Genomic DNA, 16,500 nt, shown 5'->3' with positions numbered 1-16,500 from the left:
ATGTGTTCTTCAGTGTATATTATGGACACATATTTTCATCTTTTTATCTTCATTTTAAGTTAAAAAGCATGTAAAAGCTTCAACAACTTACCTTTGTAGTATAGTCCCAAAAAAGAGCCAGAATCTTTTGGTTAATACTATTGGTAATTACTTTGTCCTGAGCTGTGTATTGGTTGCTACTGTAGGAGAGGAACTGTATAGAAAGATTCTAGCTGTAAGTAGGGTACTTATAATCAGGGAGACAGATACTGTTTAACAAATACTCTGAAAGATAGTCTTCATAAAAACATAATTTCTTGCTTTGACAAACTAGTTCTATCTATTTTTCATTTAGAGGTTTTTTTGGGAGATGAGGGGAGGTAGTACTTTTATTAGGACAGTTTGTATTTTAAATGACCGTTGGGTTTTATCTAAGGAAAGGCATAAGATAGTCAAATAGTGATGGTTCTGAATATGGTATTTCTATGTTTAAAGTTTTCTCAAAAACTAAACATGACCCATAAATTGAAACTTCTAAAAAGATTTTTATCTGATTGTCTATTTATTTATTTATTTTAGAGAGAGAGCGTTTACAACTGTCCTTTCCTGACACTAGTATTTGCTATGTTGAAGACCACAACACTGAATCAGATTTCTTTTTATATATGCATATCTTGTGAGCTCTAATGGTCCATGCTTTTAGAAGAGAAGCCCCACATTGAACATACGTATATATAAAGTTTATATATATACAGAGAGAGAGACACACACACATACACAATTAGGGACATAAATATGATTATAAATGACAGAGCAAGTACTAACTAATAAATCTGTTAGACCAGGCAAGGATAACTAAAGTGACTCAGAGTAGATAATATTGCCCTCGGAAGGCCTCTGGGAAGAGGAATGAAACTTGACATGTAACTTTTTTGGATAGAAATGGTAAAGTATGTTGTTCCACTTGGAGAAAACAGTGTGCATGGTTGGGGCAAGAAGTACAGATAGGCACAACTGAGAACCCTTTTATTTAGAATAAAGAGTTTAGGCTAGGGTGTGGACATTTAGATAAGGAGTAGAAAGCCTAAAGCCTTGGAATCAAGGAAGTTACTTTGATAACCTGCAGTGTTGAGAAAGAAATCAAAACAGTTAAGAAAGATACTTCTTTTTATAAAATAAACTCCTTACAAGAGGAATATGCTGTAGGGGGAAAAATAATTTTCCCTCTACCCTTCTAGGTTCTTGGCTGAGAACCCCCCTCCCCCATAATAAAAAGCCAGATTAATAGGAGAAAAACAAATTTAATTACATATGTATGTATGGGAGTCCCACAAAGATCTAAGACTCAATGGCAGCCAGGCATTTGAAGTTTATATACCATCATGAGCTAAGGAAAGGGATGTGGGTCTGGGGCTTCAGAGAGGAAGAAGACAATTCACAGGAAGGTGGGAGAAGAGCAAATGTTTGGTAAATGTGTTTGTCCTGTCATGAAGATAAGTCAGATATAAAAAGTAATCTCTGGTAATAACTTTCTTCCTGGTGCAGGCCCCTTTCTGATTTCTTTTGGACAGTTAAGGAGGAGGAGGTAGAGTTTTTCCTGAGTGTACTGGGTCCTGTTTGCCTTCAGCTCAAAATAATCCACATGCCAAAGTGGCATGTTCTGGGATGGCTTGTTCTGAACCCCCTCAATGCTGAGTAGATGGAACTGCCATTGTGAAATGATAATGGCCTGGGCTAGGGATATATGCATGAATAAGGATGTTCTCTAGAAAAGTAGCACAGTATCTGGCCTCTCAGTATGTACTCATAATTGTGTGAAATGCTGCCATTTTACCAGTTTCATTTGACACATCTTTGTTTCCTAGATACTGTGTATTACGCATTATGCTAAAATGTGCAGTATACCAAGAACAATGAGATGATAAAACACATAATTCTAGCACAAGGACAAAGCATGTATAGAAAGTATTATAAGAAAGATATGACACATTACTGTATGCAGAGGAGGGAGACATTGTTTTACTGAGACTATCTAGGATGGCTTCATATGGGTTTTTTGGCTTGGCTTTCAGGTGGAGATAGGCAAGGCAAGATAAGGCAGCATTCACGGAGCACACAATTCTCGGAGCACACAATTCTCGAGTGTTGAGTGCCAGCTTTAGGCGCTGGGGAAACATCATTTAACGAAGCAGACATTCTCTGCTCTCCTGAAGTTTATATTCTGATTGGAGGGGGTTTGGATAAGGAGGCATGAGAACAGAGGTCATGATCAAAGATAAGATACAGGGTGGAATAGTATCAGGATTTGGGAGAGAACAGAGCAGTTCATTTTATCTGGATGAGTTTTTCCTCTTTTAAATTAATTTGCATTATTCATGCCATTCATTGAGGGAAAGAGAGCGCATACCTTTTACGTTTTAAGCACAGAGGTCTAAGTGTTGGGGGAAGAGTGGTAGGCAAGACACTTTCCTTATGAAGCTGTTAGTTAAGCAGAAAATCTGAAGTGGTACTTCATAATATTGCTTGTTGCCTCAGCGTAATTAATAGTTCCCTATTCATTCTCAAAATAGCGTTTGGATGATAAATTATGTGGTCACTGTAAAGATGAGAGTCTTTAGAACTTTGGGCCCATATAGCAGAGAACTGATGTTTCAGTGAGGCCTGTTAAATGAACAGAAATAAGGCAGATGAGGGTGATTGGCAATGTGAAAGAGTGAGGAGGAATTACATGTACAAGCCTAGTCTTTAAAAAAAAAAGTACCTAAAGGGGTGCATGGGTGGCTCAGGTGGTTGAACATCCGACTCTTAATTTCAGCTCAGGTCATGATCTCAGGATCATGAGATTGAGCCCTGCCTCAGATTCAGCGTGGAGTCATCTTGTCCCTCTCCTTTTCCCTTTGCAACCTCCCTCCGCCACTCGCGTGACTGTGCGCTCCCCCCCAGTTCAAATTTTCTGTCCTATTAGTTTCTGTTTTTATACTGATTGATTTCTCTTTAACCTTTTGCATTTATTTTGTTTTTTAATTTGGCTTTGTTTGTTCAGTTCAACCAAAGTATTGAAAAGTGCCCTGTCTACTGGAAGCTGTTTATAGGGTCGAAAAAAGTAAAATTAGCTGGATATTATGTACAGAGATTTTTTTGAAGACTGGAAAACTGAAACTATTCCAAGGGAACTGAATGTTAAGGAATAGAAAAGGGAACTCTGGTTTTATTTTATTTTTTATTTTTTTTTTTAAAGATTTTATTTATTTATTCGACAGAGAGAGGCAGCCAGCTAGAGAGGGAACACAAGCAGGGGGAGTGGGGGAGGAAGAAGCAGGCTCATAGCAGAGGAGCCTGATGTGGGGCTCGATCCCAGAACGCCAGGATCACGCCCTGAGCCAAAGGCAGACGCTTAAACCGCTGTGCCACCCAGGCGCCCCGGAACTCTGGTTTTAAGCAGTTCTTTGTTTAAAAAAAGTGCTTGAGAGAATGAGTGCTTCAGATTAGTACAGTTTAGTACAGTTTATTTCTTTTATCATGTTGATATCACAGAAACATATCCTTCTCTGTTCATTTGATTGTCCCCCTCCCCCCCAACTTAAATCATGTGTCTTGGTTATTTTGTAGTAGTATTCTTTGCTTATAGGAATCTGTTAGGCTAAAGCAATGTGAGGCCCGTTCAGGGGGTTCATGGGGTCAAAACTGTGTTCATAATACTAAGATGGTCTTTACCTTTTTTACTCATTATTTTTCAGAGGTTACATGACCTGTGATTTTGCCATAGATTGAATGCAGAGATCTTCTATTAAGCAAAGCATTAACGCAGTTTGTTTAAAAATGTAAAATAATGCCATTCTTCTGAGTTTTTTTCTGAGACTGTATTTTTCATACAAAACAGTATTTATGTTAACATGCGGTTTGTCATTGTTTTAAATGAATTAATAAAATTTTGTCTCAGTTTAAAATTCTAATAGGTAAATATAAATAGATATGTCACATAAATAAAAGCTCTTTGGGAACCTCAGTAACTTTTAATAGTGCGAAGGAGTCCTAAGATCAAAAAATTTGAGGACTGTTGTGCTAAAGGAAGATTTCCTGTCTCTTCCAGGAGACATTCTTTTTGAGAAAAGATCCCTGTTATGATTTGAGTTCTATAAGGAGACAAGGACTTGAGTGCAGGTAGTTTGAGCGGTGGTACTAGGAAAATGGGGGCAGTTATCAAGTCAGTTACCGCTGTGTGGACTGGTCAGTCAAACTGGGAAATGCTGGGAGGTGGTTTAGAACTCTGGGCAGCAGGCTGTCTGTCTGCCGGCTCTTCCCCTCCATTGAGTGATGCTCAGGTGGAGAGGTAGAGGTGTGTGTGGGGAACAGGGTCGGGAGGAGCGCCGAGGGGAAGGTGCTTGCTACCTGTCTTCTGTTGGTGGAGTGTATGTGTGGTGTGTGTGGGGAACAGGGCCGGGAGGAGCGCCGAGGGGAAGGTGCTTGCTACCTGTCTTCTGTTGGTGGAGTGTATGTGTGTGTTTTCAGATCTGTGTGCTCCCTTTGTTTGTTTTTCATAGCCTCTTGCATTTTCATAGCCTTTGACTTATTTCTTAAACTGGATCCGGTCCAGGAAATCCTTTAAAAAATCTTTTGTCTCTTCAAGGTGTGTATGGGCATAACTGTTAAATTAGTAGACCGAATGTGCATCTTTTTGAGTATATTGTTTCTTGTAATTGAAAGAGACTTCTGGTCACTGGTTAGTGTTTGCCTAAGTGCCTCATTCAGGGTTTTAAAATAAGTGGACAAATGTAGTGTTGTTTCAGAAAAAGTTGAAATGGTTGTATGTAACTGTTGCTTATGGATAGTGAGGGCCCATGTTTACTGTGTTTCTGTTGTATGCTTGGCACAGGTAAGGTACTTTGAAAGAATTCTAAGTAGGAAATAATGCCCCTAGGGTGCTGCCAGTGGTAGGAAATAGAAACTCTAAAAACAAAACCAAAAACCCCTCTATAGATTGTGTTACGTTTTAGCAGCATTTAGTCATCCGGAGTTCTTCTATTTAAGAACATAGTAAAATTATGAGCAAAATCAATTCCTATTACAAAGTCATAAGGTGTCACTTTTATTAATTATAAGATTTAGGGGAGATAGAACTTAGCCAGGAAGTTAGGAGACCTAGCTTTGAGGTTATTGTATTATAATTTAGATGCTTAATTTTTCTGGCCATAGTTTCTTTATATATAAATGTAAGTGGATTATCAGCTCTATAGGCCTGGAAATCCCACAAGTGCAAAGGCTCCAAGGTAGAAACATACCTGGGGTCTTGAGAAACAACAAGGAGGTCACTGTGGCTGTTCTAGTGTGTGGAGGAGGGAAGAGTAGTAGTGATGTGGTTTGGAAGATAGGTGAGGTTTCGTGGGGTGAGGTCCGGAGCCAACGACCAAGAAAGAATTCTTGAGATGTCTTGGATACAGAATGGTGGTTTAGTAAAGCACAGGGACAGGACCCATGGACAGAAAGAGCTGCTGTACCGGGGTTGTGAAGAGTGACTGATTGTACACTTGGGAGTTGGGGGAGGTAAGGAAAAGGGATGCTTCAAAAGGATTTTCATGTGTTAAAGAAGACTCACTGGGTGCTGGAGGCCTTGCCATTGTCAAATTAAGGTGGTTTTTCCTTCTAGCAAGGCATTAACGTTAAGATAGTTGGGAGTTTCCTGGAGCAGCCTTACACGTGTCCACCTCAAGTATTTGTCAATGGGCTGCAGGTTATAAGGACATTTAATGGTATCTACGTTTCCTTCTGGAAGCTAGGTTCTTGTAAATTGCTAAGGCCTTTGTAAACTGAAGGAGGCTGTGTCTTACAGGATTGTGATCCCCATAAGTTAACTATTTATTTTTCCTTTTCTTAGTTTTAGGGTGGCCAGGAGTGCCTGAGGAATGTCACATATATCCCACCTGGGGCGGGGAGGAGGGTGTCACTTTCTGCTTTTTCCTCAGCTTACCTTCTGATCCCTCATTAGTAGGACTTGACATCAGAAAAGTAAATGGTGGGGGGGGCACCTGGGTGGCACAGTCGTTAAGCGTCTGCCTTCGGCTCAGGGCGTGATCCCGGCGTTCCGGGATCGAGTCCCCCATCGGGCTCCTCCGCTGGGAGCCTGCTTCTTCCTCTCCCACTCCCCCTGCTTGTGTTCCCTCTCTCGCTGGCTCTCTCTGTCACATACATAAATAAAATCTTAAAAAAAAAAAAAAAGTAAATGGTGGAACAGGAAGTAGATTGTGTAGGGCCTTGTATTCCTTTGTAAAGACTTGGGTTTTACTCGGAGGGGTAGAAAGCCATTGGAGGGCTATAAGCAAAGTAGTGACATAATGTGACTTATATTTTAATAGGAACACTGTAGCTACTGTAGGAGATCAATGGTAGAAGCGGGGAGACAGGAAATTGCTGTGGGTAGTTTTGCTAAAATCTTCTAATGGATTGTTGTGGAAATTATTTGAGGGAGTAAAGTCCAGATAGAACATATAAACTCACTATTTTAAACATGTTGGCCTCTGCAAAAACAACAAAACAAAGCAACCCATATACTATGCAATTATCCAGCTTTTATTGGGACAAAAATGGGGACATCCACATTACTTTTTCTTGAAGTTGTGTGTGACAGTTCAAAGGTGATTACAAGGTTAATCAGGAAGATAACGGGAAGATGGATGGATAAATAGAAGAGGACATTCTTCTAGGCAGAATATTCTGCATTTGCTGCATATCTGAGATTACTGTCATTTTGTGACTTAGTTTCTGTCATTGTTACACAGAATGGTTTTGTTGGTTAAGTGTTCCCCCACTGTGTGCCTTTTTCATCTCTAAGCCTGAGTCTGAGTAAGACGGGATTCAGTTAAAGGTGTAAGTGAGCAGAGGAGGGAAAGCAATCTGCGTTCCTACTCTTAGAACTCCTAGAACTGAAAAAAGCATTTATTTCAGTTGCTGAACATGTACTGAGTGTACATTATGAGGGAGGGACTACATGTTGCCTCCAAGAGTTGGGTGTGAATAGAATTTCCTAGGGGTTATAAAGTCAGAGAAATCCTATCCAGTAAGAGGTTGTAAACCAGGAAGTGTTTTCATGAGGGTTCATTCAGATGAGTGGGTAGGATTTAGTTTTTTGTTGTTTTTTTACAATACCATTGAGAGATTGTTTATGTATAATTCACCAAATAAAGTTTACCATTTGGGAAGTTTTCACATGTGAAATTACCACCAGTGTCAAATGAACATTTTAGTCACCATCCAAAGTTTGCTCATTCACGCCTTCCTCCGTTCTCATCTCCGGGCAGCCTCATCTGGAGGGTGAGGGGCAGGAATTGACATCTTAACGACATTGATTATTCCAAACCATGAAAATGTTGTATCTCTTCATTCATTAGGTCTCTAGTTTCTATCAGGAATGTCTTTTAGTTTTCAGTGTAGGGGACTTGGATATTTCTAGTTAGATTTAATCTTGAATATTTTGGTTTTGGAAGCTATATATTTTAAAATCAGTTTTTCATTTGCTTGCTGGTATGTAAAAATTTAATTCCTTTTTGTATATTAACCTTGTATCCTATAATCTTGTTAGTTTTAGTAGTTATTTTGTGGTGCCTTGGAATTTTTCATATAAACAGTTATGTGATCTGCAAATAGTTTTCCTCTCCCTCTTACTCTTCTGACCGTTCCCATCTTACGATAGTGAATTAGAATCTCCAGTATAGTGTTAAATAGAAGTGATGGAAGTGGTCATACTTCCCTTATTTCCATTTTTAGGGGGAAGGTGTTCAGTATTTCACCCCTAAGTGTGATATATCTGTAGGGCTTTTATAGATACCCTTTATTAGAATGAGGAAGTTCTCTATGATGTAGTTTTGGAATATAGGTGAGGTTCAGTGGGGTGGAGTCCGGAGGTGACGATCAAGAAAGAATTCTTGAGACGTCTTTGATGCAAAATGGTTGTTTATGAAAGCACGGGGACAGGACCCGTGGGCAGAAAGAGCTGCTGCCCCGGGTTGTGAGCGTTGACTGACTATATACTATGGGGTTGGGGGAGGTAAGGAAAAAGGGAGGTTGAGAAAGTACTTTCATATGTTAAAGAAGACTCACGGGATACCAGAGGCCTTGCCCTTGTCAGGTTAAGGTTCTTTTTCCCCTGTAGCAAGGTGTTAGCATTATGGTGGTTGGGGGCTTCCTGGAAGAATGTCACACATGCCCTGGTGGGTAGGGGGTAGGTTGCAGGGTGTCAGCTTATGCTTTGTCTTCAGCCAGCCGCCTTCTCCCTTATCATCTAGTAAGCCTAGTTTGCTGAGAGTTTTTAATCATGAATAGGTGTAGGATTTCATCAAATGCTTTTTCTATGTCTATTGAAATGATCATATGGCTTTTCTTTATTCTGTTAGACTGGTTGCATTTAGAATGTTAACCCTTGCATTCCTTGGATAAACCCTACTGAGTCGTGATTTATTATCCCTTTTATATATTGTTAGATTCAGTTTGTTCTGTTTTGTTAAAAGATTTTTGCATCTATGTTCATGAAGGATTGGATTTATAATTTTCTTCTTTTGTAATGTCTGTCAGGTTTTGGTATTAGGATTATATTGACCTCATATTGGTAGTATTCTTTCTTCCATTTTCTAAAAAAGTTTTTGTAGATTGGTGTATCTTTCTTGAATGTTTGAGAAAATTCATTAGTGAAACCATCTGGTCCTGCAGGATTTTTTGTAGGTTTTTGATGTTTAATTTATTAATATGGGACTATTCAAATTTTCTTTTTTATGCCACTTTTGGTACATTATATTCTTAAAGGAATTTGTCCCTTTCATCTGAGTAATTGAATTTGTTGTTATAAAGTGCTTCATAATATTCTCTTTTAGGATTTATAGATTCTGTAGTAGTAACTCCTCTTTCATTCTTGAAATCGAGGATAAGTATTTTCTTTTTTTTTTTTTCCAGTATAGCTATTTCTCAATTTTGTTAGTCTTTTCAAAGAATCAGGTTTTGTATTTGTTACTTTTTTCTGTTGTCTGTTTTCTATTTGTTTATTTTTATATTTATCTTTTATCATTTACTTCCTTCTACTTATCAATTTGTTCACTTAACTGATATTTCTAGCTTTTTGTTTCCAGGTTAGGTAATTAATTGATTTGAGACCTTTCCTCTTGTAATATAAGAATTTAAAGCCATAGGTTTACCTCTAAGCCTAAGGTTTAACTGCATCTCACACATTTTGGTGTGTTGCATCTTTTTTGTCATTTAGTTCAAACTGTCTTAAAAATTCTCTTGTGAGGGGGCGCCTGGGTGGCACAGCGGTTAAGCGTCTGCCTTCGGCTCAGGGCGTGATCCTGGCGTTATGGGTTCGAGCCCCACATCAGGCTCCTCCGCTATGAGCCTGCTTCTTCCTCTCCCACTCCCCCTGCTTGTGTTCCCTCTCTCGCTGGCTGTCTCTATCTCTGTCAAATAAATAAAAATAAAATCTTTAACAATAAAAAAAAAAAAAATTCTCTTGTGAGTATTATCTGACCCATGAATTATTTATATAAATGTGTTAATTTCCAAGTATTCCAAATGTTGGGTTTTCCTAGATATCTTATTGTTTTATAATAGTTTTTTTCATTTCAGTCTTTACATATTTATTGAGATTTATTTTGTGACTCAACATGTGCTGTATCTTAGCAAATATCTTTGTGCACTTGATGTGTTGTACAGTTTGGCATAGTGTTCTCTAATGTCAGTTAGATCAAGGCATTTGCTAATGTATTCCAGTGTTCTTTTTCTTCCTGATTTTTAATTGTCAGTTTTTTGCTTCATGTATTTTGAAGCTGTATTATTAGTCACATTTACATTTATAATCGTTATGTCTTCATCAGTTCTTTCATCAGGTGTTTTTTAAATGTCTGGTATATTCTGTCTTAACATCTGTTTTATCTGATATTAATATAGTCATTTTATCCTTTTTTTTTTTTAAGAATTTTATTTATTTATTTGACAGAGAGAGAGAGACAGCTAGCGAGAGAGGGAACACAAGCAGGGGGAGTGGGAGAGGAAGAGGCAGGCTCCCAGTGGAGCAGGGACCCTGATGTGGGGCTCGATCCCAGGACCCTGGGATCACGCCCTGGGCCGAAGGCAGACACTTAATGACTGAGCCACCCAGGCGCCCCTAGTCATTTTATCCTTATGCTTACTGTTTGCAATGTATGTATACATTCTTCCATGTATTACTTTTAACTCCTCTGTGTCTGTTACGGTCGAAGTTGTGACTGTTGTGGGCTGCAGTTTGCTGAGTCTTTTTTAGTATCTCTCACAATCTGTCTTTTTTGGAGGGCTTAGATTATTAACATTAATGTAATTAATGATCTTGTTAGATTTAGGTCTACGTTTTGTCTTCTGTTTGACCTTTATGTTTTTAGTTCCTTTCCTCCGCCCCCCCCCCCGTCCTGTCTTCTTTTAGATTACTTAGATATATTTTAGGATTCTATTTTATCTATTGGTTTTTTAGCTATAGATTGGGATTTATGTATTGGGATTTCAGTATACATTTCTAACTTTTTGCAGTCTATCCAGAGTTAATATTTTACCATTTCATATAAAATGCAGAAATCTTCCAACCATATGGGTCCCTTTTGCCCCTTTCCTCATCATTTCTTCTAGTTGTAATATGTATGATATCTGCATATATTGGAAGTCTTGCAAGATAGTGTTACAAATTTTGCCTTAAATAATCATATGTGGTTCTTAAAACCTAAGAGGAAAGCAACAGTATTTTATATTTACCCAGATGTTTATCATATCTGGTGCTTTATTTAATTCATTCCTTAAGGTCCAAGTTTCCCTGTGATGTAATTTCCCTTTAGCCTAATGAACTTTCTTATAATATATGCAGGTCTCCTGGAACCAGATTCTCTTAGTTTTTCTTTCTCTGAAAATGTCTATCTTTTGCCTTCGTTTGTAAAGAGTATTTCACAAATATTTTCACATACAGCCTAGATTGAAAGTTTTTTTCAGTACTTTAAAGATGTTTACTGTCTAATTACCTCCATCATTTTTTTAAAAGATATATTTATTTATTAGAGAATGAGGAAGGGGTGGGGCAGTGGGGGAGAGAGACAGGATCTATAAGCAGCCTCCCTGCTGAGTGCTGAGCTCAACATGGGTCCTGATCCCAGGACTCTGAAATCATGACCTGAGCGAAAATGAAGAGTCAGCCACTTAACTGACTAAGCCAGCTGGGTGCCCTGGCCGCCATCATTTTTATGAGGAATCTGATCATTTCTAATCAGTGTTCTTCTGTATGTGAAATGGCGTTTTCTTTGGCTGCTGTCTGTCTTTATTTTTCAACAGTTCAATAATGATGTATTCAAGTGGGCTTTCTTTTTCACTGATCCTGATGGAAGTTTGCTGTGAGATTCTCAAATCTATATATTTGTCTTTAAATAAATTTCTGAAGTTTTCAGTCATCAGTCCTTCCATATTTTTTTCTATTTTTTCTCTCTCCTTCTGGAACTGGAAACGTGTTAGATTGAGATTATCCCATAGCTTTCTGATGCTCTGATCTTTTTTAAAATCAGTCTTTTTTCTTTTTGTTCTTTAGATTGGGTAATTTTTGTTGATCTGCCTTTGAGTTCACTGATTCTTTACTGGTTTATCTCCATTCTAATATTGAGCCTATCCATTGACTTTTAAAATACAGATAATGTATTTTTCATTTGTAAATTTTGATTTTTTTTACTTTTTATATTTTTAATTTCTCCACTGCTATTTCCATTATTATGTTTTCATCCAGGTGTGCTATGTCTTTGTTTTGTACCTTAGCTCACTGAGCATGATTGTAGTAGCTACTTTAAAATTTTTATCTCATAATTCCAATATCTCAGTCTTCTTGTGGTAGGTTACCATAGACTGTCTTTTCTCTTGACAGTGGGTTGCATTTCCTGTTTCTGGTATGTCTCATAATTTTGGGTTGTATCCTAGTGGACATTGTGTTATGTTGTATAGATTCTGGGATCTCTTATAATCTTCCATAGAATACTGATATTTTTGTTTTAGCTGTCGGTTAACCATTTTAGACTCAAACTGTAAGTTCTCTCTTCTATGGACAGTCGTTCCAATTTCAATTTGATTCTTTAAGTCTGTGCTTTATTCTAGTCTGCATTTGCATGGTCAGAGGCCAGCCTTTTGTGGTGACTTGTGTGGTGTTTCATACACAGTATTAGGGTATCCCTTTTGACTTTCTACCCTATCGGATTTTGTTGTCTGTTTGATATCTGGCAGTGTTTCCCTGGGCTCTTTCCCTCTTTCCTTCTGACAGAAAGACAGCTTCAGCTGCTCACGCTCCGCATCTGCTACCCAGCCTTGGGGCAAACCTGCAAGAAAACAGGAAACTGAGGCTAACGTTTCCAAGTACTGACTTCTCTTCACATCTGTCTAATATATTTACTCTTCGGAATCCTCAGCTCATTGTCATCCTGTGTTCCGTGCTCCCTCCACCAACCCCTAATTTGTAGTTGTTACCAGCAGAAGGTTGGTCTGTGGTGATATCACACCACCATACTGGAAGTAGAACTTGAATGGGTAGGATTTTGGCAAAGAGTAAGAGGAAACCCCAGAAAGTACCTTTCATAAGCTGACTGGTTCCTCCCAGATTAGACTCATTGATACTTTCTTTGCCCAGAATTTGCCTTTTGGCTCCAATAGTAACAGTTATCAAGATATGTTTTGGGATACCTAGATCCTCTGGCTTTTCTAATTAGACTATTTACTGTCTATTAATAACGACGGTGTGCCTATAACTAAAAATATATACCATACTATTGAGCACATCAAAGCATGTAAAGAGAATGTTGTTTATTGTCTTGATTGAACCAGACTGAAGTATCCATAAAGTGTATCTAATTAAAAGATTTTAAAAATTTAACGTTTAATTTATAATAGCTGAAGCTATGAATCTGGCTTTGTAGGAAAATAGTGTCTCATATCAAATCTGGGCCTTTCCTCATTAATCACTATTAAATGTCCCTCTGTATCAAAGAGCCTCCGCATCAATAGCAGGTGTGTTCCAGTAGTCACCGTAGTAGCTAGCCCTTACTGTGCATTTCAGGTACCGTGCTGAGAGCTTTGCATAAATTACTTCATTAGAGCTCTTAATAGAGCTCTAAAATGAAGTGGCATAATCCTCATTTTTATAGATGGGTAAGAGCATAAAGGTTAAGTAATTTGCATGCCATCACACAACACAGGCTTTCCTCTTCCTACTAGTGGGGAGGAGTGAGAAATAGTGAACCGATAGTTGGGATGGTGATGACTCAGTTGAGTTAGAAGAACATGAGATTTGCAGTGTTCTAGAGTAATCTTATATGTTAATTTAGGTTTAGCTAAGTTGGGCTGGCACCAAAACTGAGGCATAGACAAAGTTTTCTTTGTAATTCTTCCACTTGTATTTCTGAAGCCCTTTGCCACTTTTACCATACTCTCAATGTGTACCCAGTATGTAAGTGCTAGATTCTATCTTCGGGGGGGGCGGTGACCCTTGTCTTTTTCTTTTCTCATTGCAGTGAAGCTGCCTGTTCCCTACCTTCATAGGTTATCTGATGAAAGAAATTCATGACGAGGATTAAGTGATAGATTAATCTTAGAAATGTGTCTCAGTGAAATTGCTCTTTTTCATTTAGTGTGATCTTTTAAAAATGCATCTTCACTTGGGACCTTGTGTGGCACAATTTTTTTTCCCCCAGAAGAGGAGTATACATGGAACTAGCATCATAGCCACAAATTGTTTATATCTGTCCTTCATTAGCTTTCAGCATTGAAGTTGAATACCCTTGAGTCCTCATCAAAGCCATAAACACCATCTCATATGAAAGAAAGAGGAATTGCCACAATTTATATCCCGGAATCTAAATACAGAATTTTGACCCCCCATATTAGCTCTATAAACAATGTGTATGAAGTTGTGTTATTCAGTACTATTCAGTTGCCCAAGAGACAAAGGAAGAAAAATAAAACAACTGAGAACCTTAAATCAGATTTATTTCTCTTTCAAGTAGAAGTTCGAGCTGATAAAGTAGACAGATAGCTAGCTGTGTTCCACAAGTTCATTCAGATGTCCGTGTTCTTCTGATCTTGTCTTTTCAGTGCTCCCTAGAGTATTACCCTTGGCTTCTTGGTTAGGCAAGTTTACCACCACGTCTGTGTCCCAGCCTGCAATAAGAGGGAAAGATGGAGTAGAGGACAAGCAGGTTCTTTTCAAAAACATTATCCACTCTTGCTCACATCTCCTTTACACAAGTTAGTTACGTGGCCATGTTCACCTTAGTCACATGACCACAATTACTTGCAAGTGAAGCTGCAAAAGGGAGTATTTAGCTGGGCCGTGATAAGTCAATAACTGTAGGTAGGGTTTTATTACTAAAAGGGAGAAGAGGGGAAATGGATATTCTAGGATCATTAGCAGTCTCTACTACAGTAGTTAAGAATTTTTGCTCAACTATCCCACAGTTAATTAAAAGAGCTGGTAAGAAGTAGCCAGACCAGTGGACTTTGTGATACCCAGTCAGTAGCATATTAAAATACAGTATAAGAGATTTCAGTAGGGATTTAAATTCACGTTTTCAGAGACAAAGCACAAAACTGGATATTGGAGAATTTGATGAAATACCTTCAAATTGTGTTAAAGTTGCTGGATATATGAGCTAATAATTATTTTGTTCTTGTATTTTAGGCCTCAACTCCATATAGCATAGATTCAGATTCTTTGGGAATGGAGTGTATTATTTCGGGAAGTGCCTCTCCAACTCTGGCAATCAACACTGTGACTAACAAAGTAATTCTGTTTTTTAAACACTTTTGAAATGTCATTGAATAATACATTTAATTTGCCTTTATAATAACAATAGAGTTCTATATGATTGAGTTAAAAGATGGTATAAATTTGGCTAGCCTATACATGACAGCTTGAAAGCTTGAATCCACAATGTTTTGAGGTTTACACAAATTAGAACAAAATATTTCTCTAAGGAAGTTGGAGGATGCTTATTGGGAAGCTCTGTTTAATTTAAATTCTTGACAGTGCCAGTTCCCATTGATAGAATTTTTGAGTCAGTGTTTTTATTGAATGAATTTGTTTCAGAAACCATTGGTTACTCCTCTAAATATGTGCTTGAAAAAAAAAATTGTCAGATTTCCAAGCAGTCAACAGAACCCAGTAAAATGAATAATTTGGACAAACTCATAGAGTTCTTTGAATGGTGGTCAACCTGTTTCATGATACTCAAGTGTAGGTGTATATCCAGAAATAGTATATAGTAGTCTGCTGTCTTTTCCCTTCTTTTCCTTCCCTTCCTTTCTTCCACTTCCTTTTCTCCCCTCCCCCTTTCCCTCCCCTCCCTTCCCCTTCTCTTTTCTTTTTGAAGCAATGGTGAAAACTTCAAAATTTCATGCCAAGTGATTAGATACCTAGTGGAATACAAGTGTTTTTTACAAGGTAATTTCTTAAGCTCATATCTAAAAACCCTAAAAAGGCTCTGGGAGATTCATGAAGTAACTAAGTTCTCTGTGTGTATTTCCTCCCTTGCTAGACCATGAGCACCTTGAAAAGCCATATATGTCTCATGCTCCTATTCTTTTTCAGTCTCACTTTCAAATCTTGCTTTTATCCTCTTCTCCTCTCTCCCTTGCTTTCACTTGTTCTTGCTTTATCTCTTCTACTTTATCATGCACACACATAAACACACATATATATTTATACATAATTGTACTGATATAGTATACATAGGATCTTTTTATTTGTAGAAAGATAATAAACCAATAGAAGCAGACTGTAATCTTAGTGACTGATCAGATTTACAGTTTAGAAAAACTGGCAGCTGAGGTATAGAGTATTGATTTTTCCCAAATACCAATCCATGGAATGATTTCATCAGAATCATTTAGGGGAGGTGTATGTGGGTGTGTGCGTGCATGTGTGTGTTTAGTGGTGTTGGTGGTAATTCCAAGGTATTATTGCAGGCCTGCCACATCATTTATTTTATACTTAAAGATAGGGTTCAGAAATCTGTACTTTAAGAAATAATCCCTGGGCACCTGGGTGGCTCAGTCGGTTAAGTGTCTGCCTTCCACTCAGGTCATGATCCCAGGGTCCTGAGATCGAGCTCCACATCGGGCTCCCTGCTCAGTGGAGAGCTTGCTTCTCCCTCTCCCTCAGCCATTCCCCCCGCTCATGCTCTCTGGCTCTCTCTATCTCTCTGCCAAATAAGTAAAATCTTTAAAAAAAAAAAAAAAAAAAAGCAAACAAACTATCCCTAATGGTGCCCATCTAAACTTGAGACTTTCTAGCAGAACATATTTGCTAGAATCAGAAATATCCAATACTATTCCTTGTAGTCGTCCAAGATACTGAGGCCTAAATGTGGATAGTTATAGCTATTAGGAAACAATTAGGAAATAGTAATGCTAGGACTTCACAATGAAGTAATATGGGGTCAAAGGAGCTGTAGTTTTTAAAGGACTTCTGCTTCTAGATATGATGGAATAGCTAGTAGATTA

General features: G+C 38.1%; 1 protein-coding gene across 3 annotated transcripts in view; it reads left to right on the top strand.

The window, feature by feature from the left end:
- The window catches only part of FOXJ3 (forkhead box J3), a 122,774-nt gene that overhangs the window by 64,014 nt on the left and 42,260 nt on the right, over positions 1–16,500 (top strand). For 2 of the 3 annotated variants that reach the window (XM_034650376.1, XM_011234971.2), the window contains exon 5: positions 14,678–14,779. The exons of the other annotated variant lie outside the window; for it this stretch is intronic. In XM_034650376.1, the coding sequence (XP_034506267.1) occupies positions 14,678–14,779 (102 nt within the window). The remainder of the gene's footprint in view (positions 1–14,677; positions 14,780–16,500) is intronic. 3 annotated transcript variants of the gene reach the window in all.

Source organism: Ailuropoda melanoleuca, chromosome 2, assembly GCF_002007445.2.
Source record: "Ailuropoda melanoleuca isolate Jingjing chromosome 2, ASM200744v2, whole genome shotgun sequence".
NCBI lineage: Eukaryota > Metazoa > Chordata > Mammalia > Carnivora > Ursidae > Ailuropoda > Ailuropoda melanoleuca.
Note: the sequence above shows the minus strand (reverse complement) of the source record. Positions and strands in the feature narration are given on the sequence as shown.